This window comes from Prunus avium, chromosome 7 (assembly GCF_965620075.1).
Source record: "Prunus avium chromosome 7, drPruAviu1.hap1.1, whole genome shotgun sequence".
NCBI classification, from domain to species: domain Eukaryota; kingdom Viridiplantae; phylum Streptophyta; class Magnoliopsida; order Rosales; family Rosaceae; genus Prunus; species Prunus avium.
Window position 1 is genome coordinate 27,155,212 of NC_142290.1, and position 18,187 is coordinate 27,173,398.

The 18,187-nt window shown below is 36.3% G+C and overlaps 2 protein-coding genes across 4 annotated transcripts; both read right to left on the reverse strand.

Annotated features, from left to right (window-relative positions):
- Nucleotides 1–57: 57 nt before the first annotated feature.
- LOC110749094 (strigolactone esterase D14-like) lies at nucleotides 58–1,384 on the reverse strand. Its single transcript, XM_021949115.2, has 2 exons — nucleotides 949–1,384; nucleotides 58–572 (listed from the first exon to the last, which is right to left on the reverse strand). Exons 1-2 carry the CDS (start codon nucleotides 1,335–1,337, stop codon nucleotides 140–142), a joined length of 822 nt encoding a protein of 273 aa, XP_021804807.1. The 5' UTR covers nucleotides 1,338–1,384; the 3' UTR covers nucleotides 58–139.
- A 5,664-nt stretch (nucleotides 1,385–7,048) lies between these two features.
- On the reverse strand, nucleotides 7,049–18,113 carry LOC110749075 (Cleavage and polyadenylation specificity factor (CPSF) A subunit protein). 3 transcript variants are annotated; one of them, XM_088243868.1, is made up of 15 exons: nucleotides 17,726–18,113; nucleotides 17,341–17,475; nucleotides 17,156–17,235; nucleotides 16,819–16,902; nucleotides 15,793–15,880; nucleotides 15,462–15,619; nucleotides 13,357–15,337; nucleotides 11,968–12,278; nucleotides 11,465–11,780; nucleotides 11,174–11,329; nucleotides 10,885–11,026; nucleotides 9,958–10,034; nucleotides 9,002–9,132; nucleotides 8,273–8,390; nucleotides 7,049–7,727 (listed from the first exon to the last, which is right to left on the reverse strand). In XM_088243868.1, the coding sequence occupies exons 1-15, from the start codon at nucleotides 17,894–17,896 to the stop codon at nucleotides 7,530–7,532; spliced, it is 4,146 nt and encodes a 1,381-aa protein (XP_088099994.1). In that variant the 5' UTR covers nucleotides 17,897–18,113; the 3' UTR covers nucleotides 7,049–7,529. The 3 variants fall into 3 exon arrangements, with proteins under 3 accessions (XP_088099994.1, XP_021804786.1, XP_088099995.1); XM_021949094.2 differs by having other exon boundaries at nucleotides 8,282–8,390; nucleotides 17,726–18,108; XM_088243869.1 differs by lacking the exon at nucleotides 17,726–18,113 and having other exon boundaries at nucleotides 17,156–17,253; nucleotides 17,341–17,477.
- Nucleotides 18,114–18,187: the final 74 nt, after the last annotated feature.

Here is an 18,187-nt window from a genome sequence, read left to right on the forward strand (position 1 = left end):
AAATTATTCTAGAAAATATGACATTTTAGGGAAGCAATAATTTGCAATAAACGTGACTTGCAAGGAATTTTACTTTTATTTTTTTAAAATTTTCTGTAGAGTATGCTCCCAATGATTAGTTAAGAACACAACCATGCGTCTATGTGATGTGAAGAAATCTTTTCAGAACTTTTAAGAGCAAAGGGTAAACTGTCAACTGGGGAAAATGGCCTTCTGTATTTAGTATCTTGACTCTGGCAGGACCACCGAGCCTCTTCTTCATGTAAAACGCAACGGTTTTTGGAACAACAAAATCTTTCCTGGATTGGATTATGCTACTCGGCACCACAACTTGTGGCAAAATTCTTCTGAGGTCGCTTAGAAACACAGTTCTAGCAACACTTACTGCAATTTTGGGTGCCATTCTTCCCAAACTGTTTTCGAACTCGGCTATGGCACTTGTGTCCTTTACACCTATTGCTATTGGAGCAAAACTTAGAACCCAATTTGAGAAATTCTGATCAAGTTGGTTGAAGAATGCATCGAGTTCTGCTCTGGTAAAGCCTCCATTGTATCTTGTTGTGTTGAGGTATCTACAAACAAAATCAACACAAAATTGAGCGAACGACAAATTTTGATATTGTCTACATGTACCACATTTACTAACCACATATTATTGAAAAGAAAAAAAAATATAAAAGTGAATTATATCATAGTAAAACATGAGTTGACTGTCCAAAAGTCAATGGCAAAGATTGCATATTGTCAGTTATTCCAAAGAAGTACTTGGCTCCTTTTATGAGTCAATGATGTGTGTATATATATATATATATATATGTCACAGACTCTGATTTGCGCGGATTTGCTACTATCAGAGATAGGGCAAGCAGGGTTCCATGCCAAATTTAGAGAGAGAGAGAGAGAGAGAGAGAGAGAGAGAGAGAGAGAGAGAGAGAAATGCATCATGACCTGGGAGAGCCACCAAGCAGGATAAGGTGCTGAAACAGGTGTGGTCTTTGAATAGAAGCGATGCATCCAACCATAGCAGACATGGAGTGTCCCAGATATACAGTCTTATTGACATTAAGACGATCAAGAAGGCACAGCAAGTCCTCTGCGTAGGCACCAAAATTTGAGTCGTACCTTTCGGGGTCATAGAGTTTTGGATCAACATTTGGTGAGAAAACCAAGTCGAAAACCACAACCTTGAAATAGCATGCAAGAAAGGGAATGAGGAAGTGCCAAACTGTTTGGTCTGAACCAAACCCATGAGCCAGAACCAAAGTCTGGCTGCCATTTCCGTACACATGAGTGTTTAGGGCTTGGACAATGCCTCCTCCATGGCACAGGGCTTCCATTTCTTAGAAACTAGATTTCTCAACTTTTGGATTTGGGTTGTGTTGTGGATGGATGTGGTTTGTATAAATAGGTCTTTTCTATATCACTAGGTGGCTCTAGTTTACGTGTACTTCGTGTACTTTTGTAAAATAAAATCAAAATAGCTTTTAGTTTTGCTTTGCGTATATGTTTTAACATTCTAGTATTATGGACTGAACATATCAGTCACGTTATGGAAAAAGATATAAATGTGTACATAAATAAGTTGAAAGTTCCTTCCAATTGTCCATGGAAAAACTGCTGAAAAGTTGCGTGCTGTAATTTTTTTTTGGTTGCATGAATGCAGTTGCTGCATTCGTTCATGACTGGTAATGTTTGTCTTTTTCTTATGCATATGTATACAGACGTAATATATAGGCTTATTTACACTAATGTCTCCGAAACTACGATCAAATTTCCCCAAACTTAAAGTGGCCCACTTTTCCCGCTTGACCAAAGTTTCGTGACGAGAAATTTTTATATGTTCCGGGTACACCACGTGGCTGGTGTACCATCCAATAGACGGAGGACATGTGAAATTATTTTCCAACTTACTGCATTTCTTTTTATGACATGTGGCTGACTGTATTGGAAATATTCCATATGTTCTCCGTCTATTGGATGGTACACCAGCCACGTGGTGTACCCGGAACACCCAAAAATTACTCGATGGTGACCTACTTTGACCCATGCCGTCAACTACATCTAAAAGTCGGTGAACTTTGATGACGTTGTCAGGGGTTTTTTGTAATTTCATACATATGGATCTTTATCTACCAATTGAGTGGGTGATGTGGCAAGTGGAGTCCACCTCCACATAAATAAAAATATAATTCAATATTCTAATTTTTAAAAGTAACTGAAATTTAAAAATAAAAAAAATTCGAATAATTAAAAAACCTTCATCATGGTTTGAAGTTGGATACCTCCTTTCCAATTTTAGACAAAAGCAAGCACCAAAAAATCTCATGATGAAAGAATGTAAATTCGTTTGGGTGGACAAAAAAATAGCTAACTCGATCATCCTTGATTAAAATTCCTCTAAAGATACCAGTAACTGCCGAGCTTGTACCTAAAGAGAGAATTGGATAATTAATACTACAAAAACTAGAGCCCCAAGGATATCATTTAGAAACCACTGAGGTTTTTTTTTGGGGTTTTCTATCTCTCTGATCCTCGTTCCAGCAAGGTAATTTGTGGGTTTATGAGCTGGAGGGATGTTGTTGTTGGTGCTGTAGAGATGATGATGGAGGAATTTTAATTATTTGAATTTTTTTTTCTTCTGATTTATTTTAAATTTTAGTTATTTTTAAATATTAGAATATTTAATTATGTTTTTATCTAAGTGGAGGTAGGCTCCACTTGCCATGTCACCTACTTAATTGGTGGATAATGATCCACGTGTACTAACTTACAAAACTACCCCTACCACGTCATCAGATTTAACAGAGTTTTGGATGGAATTGAAGACAGGAGCAAAGTGGGTCACCAAACCTTGGTCAAGAGGCAAAGGGAGGAAAGTGGGTCACTTTAAGTTTGGAGGGACAAAGTGAGATTTGACCGTAGTTTCGCGAGCATTGGTGTAAATAAGCCTAATACATATGCCACATTAAAATGTAATTCTACTTAAACAAAACTAGTTATTAGCATATGTTGATGTTCAATTTCAATGAATATACATGTAGATATGTTATATTGTCAAACTGTGAATTAAAACGAGACATTCAAACGTTATGTCGAATCAATCAATAATATTCTCAGTCTAAACATGTGATGTTACGTTGTTTGTTAATTTCCATATATTTTGTTGTTAGATAGCTTAACATGTTATATTGCCAGATTCTCGGTGAAGACTTTTGAATAGTTAAGCCGAAATACTTTTTAAAACTTCCCAGCTAAGATTTGAACTTAATTATATATCATTCTCTTGTCATGTGAGTTGTTGGCTTATCTAAACGATGCAGCAAACCCAAGCAAACAATACTTGCTTTTAAGTTTTAACCATGTTTATCTACCTTCCCAACTGCCTTCTTGTGCAGGTGGACCTTTTGTGTTTCAATTTGATGAGGAGGATATTTGTATTTGGTATGATAAAATTGAAAAGGAAGGAGGGTGTCTTTTGAGTTGTTGCTAGGCACGACATCAGTGCAGTTGGGTATTTGAATTCTTATAGACAAAATAAAAGCTGCGTAAATGCAATTCAACAAATTTGCCGTCCTTGAATTTATTGTTGTTTTTGTGGTAGTTGTATTGTATGCATGTGCTTTTTTGAGTTCGATGATGAATGTTGATACTGTCGGTTTAGGCACAAAAGACTCTTCTTCCTCTTCTACAATCTATATCCTCAATTCAAGTACGTACCATCCTCATTTATTTATTTTAGTTGTGTGAAAAGTCTAGCTTTTATTTTCACATCGAGTCTTCGTTTTGTTAAACCAAATTCTCTTTTGGTTTCAACTTATAAGGTAAAACTAAATTTAGTCCAACCCAAGCTTCTTAAAAGGTTAAGAATGAAAAATACTCTTGAGAATAAACTTTGTTTAATAATCTCACGAGATGAGAATGGAGAATGTTCGTTCTCATGTTTGGGAACGCTAGGAAATAAATAAGGACTATGAAATGACATTTTATCACATTCCCATGTTTGGTGAGTGCAATATTAAGAATGAAAAGTTGTTCAGTTTTCCAACAATACCCTTGATTTTTTATTATTAAAAGTTATTAATATGAAGAGTTTTTTAAGGATCAAAAGCGGTATTTAAAAATAATAATATGGGTAAGCTATTGCAAAAAGAGCTGCATTAAATGCTTTCCCAAGTGGGGGGGAAAAGTTTCCCAAGGTGAGCCAAGAGTATGAAATTCCGCACTACATGAGAAGTTCATTCTCATGAGTCCATAATTACATTCCCAAGAGTGCACTTACCAAACATGGGAATGCAATTTGAAACCCATTATCAAACTCCTAAACCTTGAACCAAACGGAGTGGAGAATTTGTAAAACTAAATAACAGTTCTACGGTCTTACCCAAAAATTACTCCAAGAGGTGAGAATGAGTGAGAAAATTGATTAGAATTAAGTTAGCTCAATGATTCGATTCATTTCCCTAACACACAAAAACATCAAAAGACTAGCAGTGAAAACTTATTGTATACCACAAAGTATACAACTTTCTTTCCACAATAACATCGCTCATGTACTCAGTTATTATTCTTTTTCGAATTTCTTTAACAGTCGAAGATTTTTTGGATATGATGATTGTCTAATATGATATTAGAGTTCTGGTTTGCAAGATGCCCCAAGTGTACGAAACATTCAAATCACAATCCCGACTTCTTTGCTAGGTTGCAAAGTGCATGGTTGAGCTGCACATATGTACATCTGTGGCTGTTTGGAGTTGCACGTGGCGCGATAAGGGTGTAAGCTTTTTATGCATTGATTACATGTATTTTCCAACAACTTTTAAGATTTTGAAATCTGGAGATTGTTAGAGTATGCATGCACGTTTCATATGCAAGGATGTTTCTTCAAAGTGCTTGGAATTTTGCTACTTAGACCCCGTTTGGTTCATGGGAAAGGAGACTTGGGGATGGGAAATCAATTGATTTCCCATATTTGGTAAGTCCATGCATGCACTGGCGGATCCACAGAGACGCAAGGAGGTGCAGCTGCACCTCCCCTCGCCGGAAACTTCCTTGGGGATGCCGGAATTTGCCCCTTTGCTAGTGCCCACCAATTATTCGACTAAATGCCTAAAAGACGTTGTATTGTTTGCTGCTGTGTGAGACCCTGAATATTTACCTTATATTGTTGGGCTCGATCTCACGAGCATGTAGGAGAAAACGGTTCATCAATCGGAGCTCTACAGCCAAAGTTTTGAATTTTCGAAATTTTTCTAGAATATTTGAAGTTAAGTTGCAGAGGCAGTTCAAGGAAGAAGAAGACTCCTCCGCGTCAGCGCTTCTGATTTTGATTCTTTTTTAAATCATCCAATAGCAAGCCGACACATGTCTATTTCTAATTGGCCTAACTTAAAAAAATTCATTAAAAACTCATATGTGTGCCAAAAAATTCACCGAAAATTACCCCAAACTTTTAATTATGCGTACTTTTATTTCATGACCTCCCATTTACATATGCTTTTGGTTAGATTAATTGGTAAATTTTTGTTAGATTAATTGGTATTGACTTTTGTTAGATTAATTAATTATGTAATTGACTGTTCATATTTGATATGAATTTTGGTAAACTAATTGTGTCAATGACAAGGATTTTGTTCATATTAATTGATATCCATATAGACTATAATTAGTTAGTTGTAGACGTAAAACTCTTATTTGTTTTAATTATGAGTGCCATTAGTATTATTTAAATTCTAAGGGCATTTGGTTGTATAATTTTTTTTTTTTTAATTTTTAGTCTTTTTTTTTACACACTACACGGATATTAGGACTTGAACCTATAACCTTGCTTGAGCCCTTTGCGAATTTTTAGCCTTTTAAATATTGCACCTCCCCTGAAAAATTCTTGGATCCGCCACTGCATGCATGGGAAATCGTTGCCTGGCTCATGGGAAAGTAGAGGGGAAAGTGAAGCCATCCTTCCAACTTGGGTTTTGTTTTCCCTCCTCATGGGAAAGTTTGGAAAAATGAGCCAATATTAAATAAACATTTTTCATGACCATTTTGTCCCTATTAGTAATATAGAATTATAATATATCATTAAATCCATTCCTATTTAAAACAAACATGAAAATGACATAAAGTGATATCTTTCCGTTACTTTCCTAGCATTACCAAACGTGGGAAATGAATTTTCCATTTCCCATTTCTTGGGAAATTTCCCCTCAAATATGTTCAGTGAACCAAATAGGGCCTTAGGGTTTTGAAGTGTCTTTGCCTTTCTGTTTTTCCGATCGAAAATGATAAATCTACAATTCACTTCTTGTCTCATGCCCTGTACCGTACAAGTAATCATCACAAATCACTTGAAAATGTACCAATCTTTTTCTGTTTTCGATAACCTTTTCTTCTGGGAATCAGCTATCGAACTCATCTGATTGACTATACGGAAAATATTGTTTGGATATGGTAATTAATTACACAACAACAAATAACTTTCTTTGTATATGGTATTAGGTAGGGGCAGCGAGAGACGACTTTCTTCTAAAGGGAGTTTATAATCAAAAGATCTTCAAGCAAGTCAAGTAAATTGCTCTTTGAGCAGAAACCTGACAATAATTTCCGAAGTACGGTAAGATATTCTAAGGATAATGTTTCTTGCATGAGCAAATGTGAGTTAGATCAGTTGGACATAATAGTGTCCTTTGCGTCGGAGATCTACACACTACACCAAAGCGAAGCCTTAAACAGTCCGAGCACCAAAGTGGGTCACTAGGGTTAAAGATCCTGATGTGAACGTCCGTGGTCAGTTGGGCTTAAAGATCCTGATGGGACAATCCTTTTTTTTTTTTTGTCTTCTATTTTTGTGGTGGATAGGAATGGTTTAGGTGGTAGCTCGATGCTGCTTTCAGCCAGCACATATTGTTCCTCTCTAGTTGGTAGGAATAAGTTCGGGTCGTTTTTACTTGGGATCCATTTGGGAGTACTTTATAACTAAAATTACTTTTTATAACGTACTTTAGGTAAATGGCACCGAATAAATACTTTTTCAGGAAAGCTTTGCACATACAGATGTAAAAGGCACTTGATTAAAAAATGACTCCAGCCGTAAGCAAAATGTTACATTAATAGCTTTATTCATCTGCAGCCACAGAAGAACAGGCACATTTATCTAATATACAGAATGAACTCTCTCATCTGTTTCTCCGCGTATTATACGTATAACCAATTCTACAATACAAGGAACAATGCACGATATGTTACATAAAATGACAGGCATATTCATCCATATTTTGCACTTTTTGCCTCACTCTTTGAATTCGATGAAAGAATGTGAATCTAAGATACGCTTCATCAGTATGATGGTTAGCTCCATGGTATTAACAGTTGAGAGTTGAGATTCGCAACAAGGTCGTGCACACTCAAATGTGCACGGTTGCCATTCACTTGTCCAGGCGAAAAGGAGGTACAACTGAAGATAGTTGGCATCAGATGCTTCCTCCGTGGAGACTTGAAAGCCCATCTCCAGATCATAATTGAAAGAAAATAAATATTTAGTTTAGGGCATAGTGAACCCGCTCAAGGAGTTGCACAACCTGATTAACAGGGATTAGCGCATATCGCGATTTCAAACTGGGCTTTACGGTGCCTTGTGCCCCAAGAGGTGATGATAATACTGCCTCTTGTTGCATACCAGTCAGCTCCAAGAATTGAGAGAGCATGTCACCATCAAGTATCTTAGGTACTCCTACCTGCATCAACAAATAATACACACATGCTCACATCCGCATCACTCATGCACACAGGGGCACGATAACGACATAAAATATTCATCTTTACATACAATAACATCTGATGCACCCCATATTTCAAAATGAAACTATGTATAATGTAGCAGGATTCTTTTTTTATTTCTTACTCTCAAACTTATCTCTCCAGCTAATCAAAGGCACATTAGAATTGAAACAATTTTCTCATTCAGTTGTAATCAATTTTAAGAATCAGATTCTAAATAGAACTGTCAACCGTGTATTATACTAAATGAAACTAATCTGATTAAATTTGGATGCTGGCATCGACCAATTTCTTTGTCAACCCAATCACTTTAAGCACTAGTAGAAATAGCAAACACATTCATGGTATACCCCCGTAACAAACTCTAAAGGCAAAAGGGAAAAAGATAACAGGAAAAATATATCCAAAAGATAAATAACATGACATATTTTATGCAGAGTACTAGTGTTCATGCACATGTAAGCATGCTAGTACATATAGGAAAAGATTTACGAGATCCTACAGTTCTTACTGGATTTTCACGACTACGATACTCATTATGATCATTCCCAAGAATAGGAGCAGTTAATGGATGCACCACTAGTCTATCTTGGACAGCTTCTAAGAGTTCATATTCTTCCCTGGAAAACATAAATAAATATTTTAGTATTAAAAAAAAAAAAAATTGATATCTATTAATCATGGTGTTAAATTCCAATCAAGATTTACAATAAAAAGACAAACACATTGACCATCTACTATTAAGAAGAACATTGAACATTTGTAGAACCATAGAAACTTCAGTGCATCTGTGGCTGGAGGAACCAATAAAGACAAGATGCATATTGCATATTGGTTGATGGTGACTAAAGACTTTCACTTTAGGAGGATATAGATGATTAGTACCTTTAACTACAAAAGTCCGGATTCTTAGATTTTTCATTGAGGCACCTAGCTCAACAAACTAACATTTTCTTCAAAAAAAATTATGTCTTTCCAGAGGCAGCTTCACTATGTTAATGGTAAAACGAGTTACAAAAACACAGGCTAAATCCCGGAAATTGGGGGTGAGTCAAGCTTACTTGCTCAAATGATCTACCACTATGTGTAGGCTATAATAGCACATAAAGACTTTAGATGCATCTCTAGGATGTCTGACGCCTTTTATTTTACGCCAGGTCTAAAAAGCATGATGGTGCAACTTTGTTGAAAAGGAAGGTTAGTAAATGGGAATTAAGGCTACTTTGCATACCTCGATATTGGCACGAAGGTTATTATGCTTCCAAGCAGTGTACTCACAATGATGGCGTTTTGAGAGAAGTCTATATTTCCATCACTACCCTTCAATACATCATCAGCTGGAAGTTTATATGAAAATGATCCCTAGAAAGAAAATTATTAATGTAACCACAAGGTAAGCATCAAGACATTTCACAACAATTTATAAGATACTTTCAGAACCATAATTTCTGCAACGAGCAATAGAAATAGTTTCTGAAAGTATATTTTCTAATCTAATAATATCAAGTTATCACGCTCTCATGGACATTTCATCATTTCTATATTGCAAGCATCCACTTACGTACACACTTTTGTACCAAACTGTTAAATTCTTGATGTATATTATTACTTTCATTCATTAACGAAAGAAAAAAGTTGGTCTTGCTGAATGTTGCTTATAAGTTACAGCCCATTTATGTTAGTCTTTTATATATACTCATGAGTCATGAAAATTATCTAGCAGGAGCAAATTAACCTTGTAAGGCCTGCTTTTTAATCAGGATCTCTCACTTATTTTGAGGAAAAAAAAAACGAGTCTTTAACTATTAGGGTCTGCTTTCCTATTTACTAGAAAGGTTTCTTGTTGGCTTTATTTCCTCATTGGGGTTCAACTGCCAAGTACGGCTGATTGCAACCTACAAAAGCAGACTTGAATATTGGAGAGAAATTACAGATTTTTTTTATACCAGGATATTAAAGATTAAAATCCTATCTTCATTCCTCTTGTTCTCTTTCTCTCTCTCTCTCCTCTCCCTCTATTTCCCTCCTTTTGCTTTCTTCTTAATTTTTCCACATCATCATTATATGTCAACTCCAGATAGGTATACCTAAATTCAATTCCTTCAGTTACTTCAGGCATTAACAATTTGAACTTCGAACGTTTAAAGGCTATAATCCAGTAGCTAAGAAGACAGAGTAAAGATGTACCTTCCTGATGCTCATAGCTATCTCGCCCATATAATAAGCACAGCTCACTGTTAAATTACATTCTGGACTCGCGGTATCTGGTACACAGAATAGTAAGAAGAAAAAAGTTAAAACGGTACCACTTCCAGACGAAGCATATGAGCATGAACAGGGTCAGAAGACAAAATGATAGAAACCAAACAATATGAAGGTATTAATAAATTTGACCACCACCGTCATTTGTCTGTCAAGAATCCACCACCACCATACACTGATAACACCAACTCTCTTGACATTAAACAGCACGAAATTTATGAAGTATTGTATGCTCATTAGCATTTAATTTAAGGCTGTCTGAAATATAAAAAACCATTTGTAAAACAAAAAACTCAGTTTCCCACAAAATAAATTTCTACTTCACCATCATGCCAATTGCAGTGGAGCATTTCTCTATAATGATTTAAATCATAGAATCCGTTCCCGAAAAGCAAGTACCACATTAGCAATGTTTTCCCAACATCGTGATAAGGAAAATGCATTTGACTATATTACAAGCTTCATGTCAATAACAAATAAGTCGTGAAATAATATATCTGACGTTAGTTTCTTCCTTTTGTGTTTTCTAAAATTACAAACCATGTATAATTCACAAAATTTCTATATTTCTGACCAAATCAACTTGCACATTGTAGTCAAACAAGACAATCATTGAATGCTATACAAATTGGTATCAGCTAAAAAATCATACTTCCAAAAGACAATCAATTTCTCTTCATATTTAAAGCAAATACACAGATAGTCGAATGTTAATCTCTATAAACAATTTCTGAGTTGCACATCCTGCTGCTTCTGTTCCAACCCTCAATTGGGTTTTACAGGACTTAAGCTGGAAGACAAAAAGATTTGCAGACATTGATTTACAATTTCACAGAAAATTTAATCTTTTACCTTCTAAATAATCAGCACAAGAAAGAACAGCAATGCTTCCCTTACGATCTGAAACAACAGCAGTATTGACATCCATAAGAATGCAATCAGCAACTAATCTCTGACATGGATCAAAGTACAGTTGCTGCAGCTTTTTGGAATCCTTCCACACAAGAGAGAGAAGCAAACAATATCAGGACAAATAATACAAAGTACAAGCTGTGATCATATCATAACTTCTAACGCAAAAGTTACTTGGACAAAGAAAAAAAAAAAAAAAGTAGAGAGAGGAGAGAGCGATAATGCTTACCTCATGATAAGCATAGAAAAGGACACCATCACGACAATCACCAACAGCAATTGTAGTGAAATGTGCAGTCAAAGACGTAATCATAAAACGTGTCCTTGCCCAAGCAAACTTTCTCACTCTTTGGGAATTGTCATTTGGAAACCCGCATACATAAAACTGAGAAAAGAAGACCAATATCTTCATCAACAGTTGTCATGCAATAAACCAGATTAACCTTATCTTCCAACTACAAAACTTTAAAACATGCATATAGAACAATATATAGGGAAAAGAAAGAAGTTTGCTACTTACAGCATTACCAGAAGACGCCAAGAAGTAACGATCAAGATAAGGACAGATTGCAAGCACCATCCCAGGCCATTTGGTTACATAAGCCAATCGAAACTGCCATGCTTCAGTTTCTTCAAGTTTAATTCCATCACAGCTCGTATCATCTGGGCTACTGCAAAGACTACTGCTTGAAAGCTGTTCTGTGGCATACCCAACAATTTCATGAAATGGAGATGCTCGTTGAGAAGATGACCCTGCCTTTGAGCATAATGTCATTGAGCCACTGTCTGAATTTTGCACATGTTCAAGACAGAGAACAATAAGACGTCCCTTGGTACTGTTAATAAGAATCCAGTTAGAATGCATGCCTATCAAACAAAAGGAATTGAGAATGACCCTCAAACATTTACACATTGACACATTGCCTGGAAATTAGTTAACATTGAAGACCCTGAAAAACTTCCATTTACAACTGAACCTTTTAAACTCTGAGGAAGAGAGAGAAATAAGGACACATGCTTTACCTCTCAGCCTCACCACTAGGCATTATGACTGGACCAGAAGATAAACTCGTCCCAACCACAAGAACCTGTTCATTTCCAACCCTCACTAACTCCATGGATTTCCCTGTTTCACCGGGTTCAAGTTTGAAAGATGACAGCACTGACCCACTAAGAGGATCTACACAGCATATATCGGATGAAGATGTATCATTACTCAAATCAGTCCTCATCACAAGCAATAGCCTGCTTTCACTATGATAAAGGACCTCCCTCGGAGTGCCTCCAAGATGAAACTTCTGCACATTAAGCCTCTTACTATGCACCATCTCTACCTAGAATCATCATATAACATTGACTAGAATCAATATATCCAACTTCAAGATAATTTAGTTTAAAAAAATGAAGAAATAAAAAACATTACAAACAAAGATGAGCCCCACAGACTCACGAGCTTTTAAGCTAACAAGCAAGCACTCACTCGCATATGCGCACACACAAGCGTAATTTGAAAATACTAAGACTTGCAAATCCTATGCATTGGGAGGTCCCAAACTCTACCCAACCGTGGTTAAGGCATAACTCAGTCAAATGTCCTTGGACAATGCCAAATGACCTCAGCAACTATGCTAAGATTTTCTAGGGAAATGTTAGTTTATTTACTACACCTTATCAGACTTTAATAAATTCAGCATCAAAACATTAGAAGCTAATCAAAGATTCGGCCAGTTCCACTCATCAATCTTGTTCCAAATATTTTGATCTCCATTTGGAGTTCAACAGCAGATGACACTATGGATATTGTCAGGGAATATCTCTTTTATTTAACAAGGCAAAGACATAGAGCACAAGTGAAATTCCATTTACTGACAATACATTCAATGGGATATACAAACCATCAACCTTTTGTTCCAATAATCATATAGGAACATCTAGCCTGCTAGGACATCTGTGGAAATGCATGAACATCTGTCTAATTCAATCATATAATAGCATAGAACAAATTTTTTAACTGGAACATAATTCCCATAGTCCTATGTTCTGAAAGACAATAGTGATTAAGAATGAAAATAAGTATATTTATTCAAGACCTCAAAAATACCATCAAATGGACACAAACATCCACAGTCCCAAATGAAAAGAAAATAGAAATTCCATGAAAATCTAGAAATCCCAGTTCTGTGAAAATTAAATCTAAACTATGTAGAAAAATTAGCTGCAGTTAATATGGTAATATACATAAGATAAACCTTTTTGCACAAGGCTCCATACACGTCCTAGATTGAAGGCATAATTACAAGCTGACAAGAGTAGAACTAGAATCAAACAAAAACATATTGATAAAACTAGATTTAACAAAATGAAATATATAGACCAACAAGAGCACATAACAACATGGAGTAGAACTCTCACCAAATGTAGACAGTTCTCTGCAACAAATAAAATTCCCTTAGGGCATTCTACATAACATACAGGAGTGACATGTGTCGAAGATTGAAATGAGATAGAAGTATATGAGAGGCTGTGCCTTGCAGTATGCAACAACCAAGGCCTATCACTGAGAACAACAATATCACCATCTAGCGAGTCACTCAAAGGAACCAAGAAAACAGGGGTGATGCCAATCCGACGTGTAGCAATCAATTGAAGTTCAATAGGAAATTTGTCCTTTGTCTTCTCAGAGAACTTAACATCATATATTTTCCGGCCAAACGAATTTGCTGCTGATATACTTGGAAAAACAGTATTCGTATTAACTGAAAGAGAACAACCAGGCATTGTTGGGGAAGCAGGCCATTCGAAACGAAGCAGCATTCCATTCCTCAATCCCGAAAGGACATACAATCGGTCCACTAATACAAGCCTTACATCTTGAGGAATGCAGCCACTAATAGCAGTTCCCAAATTATTTGTTAACGAGATCGTCCCAGAAGCAAGAACTCTCAGTCCTTCATTAGGCACAAGAGACAAAACTTCCACTGAAGGCTTGTGCGTGCCAATAACAAAGATATTACTGATGTCAACTCCAAATGGAAGGGTGGCAGCACAGCTATTATCCACCAGACTGGTTCCCTCAAAACGTTTCAGAGGAATGGAAACACACGATAATTCATTTTGCAATCTCAAATGTTGCATTTCATATATTTCATAATGATGCCCCGAAAGCAATCTAACCCCAAGAATGAATAAAAAGCATGGATTAGACGAAGAAACAACAATTAGATTATGTCCAACAGCCCCCAAACTGATACTCATATTTTCTGGGAACCAAGATGTGCAAACCGGATAAGGCAGTGGAGTACCTTCAGAATGGGCAGCCTTGGTGGGTAAACAGAGCCTAACTGCACTTTTGTGAATCTGAACCAGCAATCCATCATTTACAATACCGCAGGCCAAAGTAGAAACGTCAGGCTGAAAACCAACTGAATCAGTCACATCAGTAAAGCTTAAACCAACTGATAATACTCTGGTCTCCTCAACAAATGATAGCACAAGAAAAGAATGGTAAGAATCAATTACTTTCATTCGTAATGTCCAAGTACCAGTAATCCCTTGATATATAGGTGCAGTCCTCAGTAGCTTTTCCACACTTATACCACTTCTAATAATCCTTAGTGACCCCTCCGGTGCCACTCCACAACAGGCAAACATTTGATCATGTTTTTCATCATGGTAATCCACAACTGACATATCCAATACTGGGGCAATATTTTGAATAGGACTTGCATAATGAAGTGCCCCATTTTCCATTTTCAATACCATCCCGTCTCCCATCTCTACTATTGCAGCCAGAAACCCGCCTTCAACCCACAAAACTGCCTTGCATGGTAAACCTTTGTAAAGACACTCAGATTCTTGAACCTTAAGGCCATCAGGACCAAAGATAATTTCAATCATGAAATATTCTCCTGTATCTGCACAAATGATCATTCTGGGATTTTTAGCATTTCCCGGTTCCCAACTCCATGAACACACATGTTTGTAAGTCACATTCACACTGTATTTGTCACCATCTATACACATTGGATCTAAATCGCTTAGTTCTAGTAAAGCACATGCAGCAACATTAAATAAACCTCCTTCATCATCAACCTGAAGTACTCTAGATAGATCACATCCTCTAGATGACTCTTGAACAAAATTTGCCTCATCAACCACATTGGATAAGAAATTTGGGCTTGTTCTGTAGACACAATAGGGGATCTGTGCATCTCTAAGATCCATTAGGAGAGCATCACCCTCCCTAAACATAAAAGCAAATCCATAAGAATTAGGAACTTCAACAATACTATGTGCTAACGGCCCATCTTCAGTATATGTAGAAATCACATAAATTTCCTGTTCACTAATATTCCACCCCAGTAACAGCAATTCATTAAGGACTGCCTCCCTCCTGCAATGCCAAAATTTTCCCATTGTATATAGAGTCATCAGAATGTGAAAATGACTTCTATCCTCAAACCATGTAAAAAATTGAAAGTGCATTTTTTTACCCCAAACATGCATGACAATCATACCTATTTAGAAGAACAGCAAGTACAGGATTATGCCCCTTACTTGATTGACTAGGATCCTTTGAAATAAAGCTCATGCTCCATATCGTACCACATATACTGTTTTTTTGAACTCTGGCAGCACTAGCATCTGCTTCTTTTTCTGGGGGGAAGACTATTTTCTGAAATTTGGACAACAGAACATCTGAAAAACTTCGCATGAAAAATTTGTGGCCAAAAAGAAAATAAAGAAGCTTCATATGTTCTTTTTCTATACAAACAAAATTCATGTCATTTTCTCTAAAATATACAATACTGTAAAACCTATAATAAGAAGAAGGGAAAGCAGCTCAACCTTATCAATAATGTCACTGCCACCAGACACTGAAACAGAGAACATAGCCAACTGGTTTTCATACGCACTAGCAGCAATGAAACAGCCACTGTAAAAGCGTAAACATAGAAATTAGGACTACAAAAAAATAATTGGACTGCCAAGAGCTTCTATTTACATATTCATTAGTTTATGGACTGCACTATTTTCATCAAATGATGCATGTAGGCTGGGTCACTCCCATCCCAAGAAGTTGCAAGAGTTTATGCATAGACTATACCTATCAGAGAATATCTGTTTCACTGAAATCTCTACCATATGCACTAGAGCATAAGAAAAGAACAAACATATAATAAGCAAACATATGAACAAGTGAAGTTGTGCTCTCCACGTACTAAACTTTCTTCCTAAGAAACAAAGCTTACAATTATTCAGCTGTTTGATAGGGGGGGGAAAGAGGAACATTCAGGATTAAAATGGTAAATAATAAAAAATAAAAAAAGCATTTATTTAACAACAAAAAATATTATCTTATACCCCACTGCTCCACTTTTCAGTTCAACTTTCAGTCCTTTACCTATTTCCCCCTTATCTTCCCTCTTTCTTACCCACTTTTATTTTCTCCCTCTCCTAACTACTAAAAAAACTACTTTTAATTATTTTACTCGACAACGTTTAACTTTTCTATCACAGAACATACATTGTTTGCAGAATCTAATGCAAGAGAAGTAAAATTACAGTTAATATTCTCTAGCAATATCCTAAAGTTTTCCACAAAAACAAGAAGTAATCTAGTAAACAAACAATTTGCAAATCTTTATTGGCTGAACTAGTTCAGAGTACATAGCAATTAACTAAAGATTTTAAACTATTACATAAGAAGACATGACACGACAGAGCAAATGATTATATTGCAAGTACAAAGTAATTTCATCATGGAAATTGAAAGGAGAGGAGAAGGAAAATGTGTTTACCCAAACTACACATAAACCAAACGTAAGTTATAAAACCTTTTTTCAAAAAGTTTCAACCACAATGGTGACTTACCTTGAATCAATGGCTAGCATTCTTCCAAGCTGATTCCTTGAATTTCCAGGATTAGAAAGTTGAACGTGTGTCACAGGAAAAAACCTACATAAAACATTTCCAAAATATGATAAGCAGCAGAGAAGGGTGGATTGTCAGTGTTGACAATTTGGAATATATAATTGGGAGGCATGGTTAGGTTCCATTATTATACTTGGTGCATATCCTAAACAAACCTTTTTGCATGGTATTGGAGACGCTTACTGTCATATAGCCGGTTTTTTATTTTATTGCACTGTTCATCAAGAAGTAACACCAAAAACGAAAAGTTGAAGAAAGCAAGAAAACGTATATTTACCTGTGCATTTCATTGCAAAAAGAGAGAAACGAGAGGTTCCCAGAATCAGAAATAACAACCAAAAGGTCTTTACCCAGCATCTACCACGAGAAGATGAACTTATTTCAATGAATACAACTTAGTTAATTTTTGAAATACAAAAAGGAAGAAAGAAAACTGTAAGGTTCTCCAAATAAACGAGAAACCTGTGGGTTTTGGGTGCGGAATTTGTCATTCGAGGGTAGGATGGCAATGTCCTTAATGGTGCCAAACACAGGCTGCTCACATATAGACTGTACAATCCCATCTTCACCAATTATGACCAACTCTATGGAAGTCTCCTGAATTTCAAATTTGCCACGAACCATAAACAGTTAGATTAAGCTATTTACTTCTGAGCTTAGGCAAGATTAATATCAAGCAAAAGCATTTTTTTTTCTTTTCTAATTCCAACAAAATTACAATTAAATAAGAAGAGCTTGATCACAAAAACAGTACTCTTTGTTTCTAAATCCAACAAAATTACCCTCCTGCTCACAAAAGCTGCAGGAAAGTGGGTGAACAACATGAAAAGTGAGAGAGATAGATGACCTTCCCGAAGACGACGTCGTAGGAAGTGGGAAAGCGGATGTGACCATAGAGGACCTGAAGAACAACGCTCCCTCGGAGGACGCACTTGGCGAGGTAGTGAGAGCTGCTGGAGGAGGCTGATGACGATGATCGCGACTTTGCAGACGAACACTCTTCCTCTGAGACAGCCATTGACGATGGCCCTGAGAATTTCAAAGCTAGGGTTTTCTGTTTGTTTCTCGAGAAAACTTAAACGACTCTTTGATTTTCCGACAACTAAAAGGTCTCTATTTCTTAGGCGTTTGTCGTCAAGGCTACAGGTGTCCTCACAGAGAGAGACAGAGAGTTAAGAAAATTAATTAAGACTGATAATGTGTTATACTAATTAAGTAATCAGATATTTATAGCAATGAGGATTTTATCAAGAATTTAATGCTTTGCTAATTAAAACTCTAATGAAATTTAAAACTTATCTTTTTGGAG

Excerpts from the sequence above, each read along its gene's own strand:
- LOC110749094 (XM_021949115.2), bottom strand. The coding sequence starts at position 1,337 with ATGGAAGCCCTGTGCCATGGAGGAGGCATTGTCCAAGCCCTAAACACT. Across the intron at positions 573-948 it reads CTGCTTGGTGGCTCTCCCAG|ATACCTCAACACAACAAGAT; the intron begins GTCATGATGCAT and ends TTTTGTTTGTAG.
- LOC110749075 (XM_088243868.1), bottom strand. The coding sequence starts at position 17,896 with ATGGCTGTCTCAGAGGAAGAGTGTTCGTCTGCAAAGTCGCGATCATCG. Across the intron at positions 17,236-17,340 it reads TCCGCACCCAAAACCCACAG|ATGCTGGGTAAAGACCTTTT; the intron begins GTTTCTCGTTTA and ends TTCTCGTGGTAG. Across the intron at positions 11,781-11,967 it reads CCTAGTGGTGAGGCTGAGAG|TACCAAGGGACGTCTTATTG; the intron begins GTAAAGCATGTG and ends TCTTATTAACAG.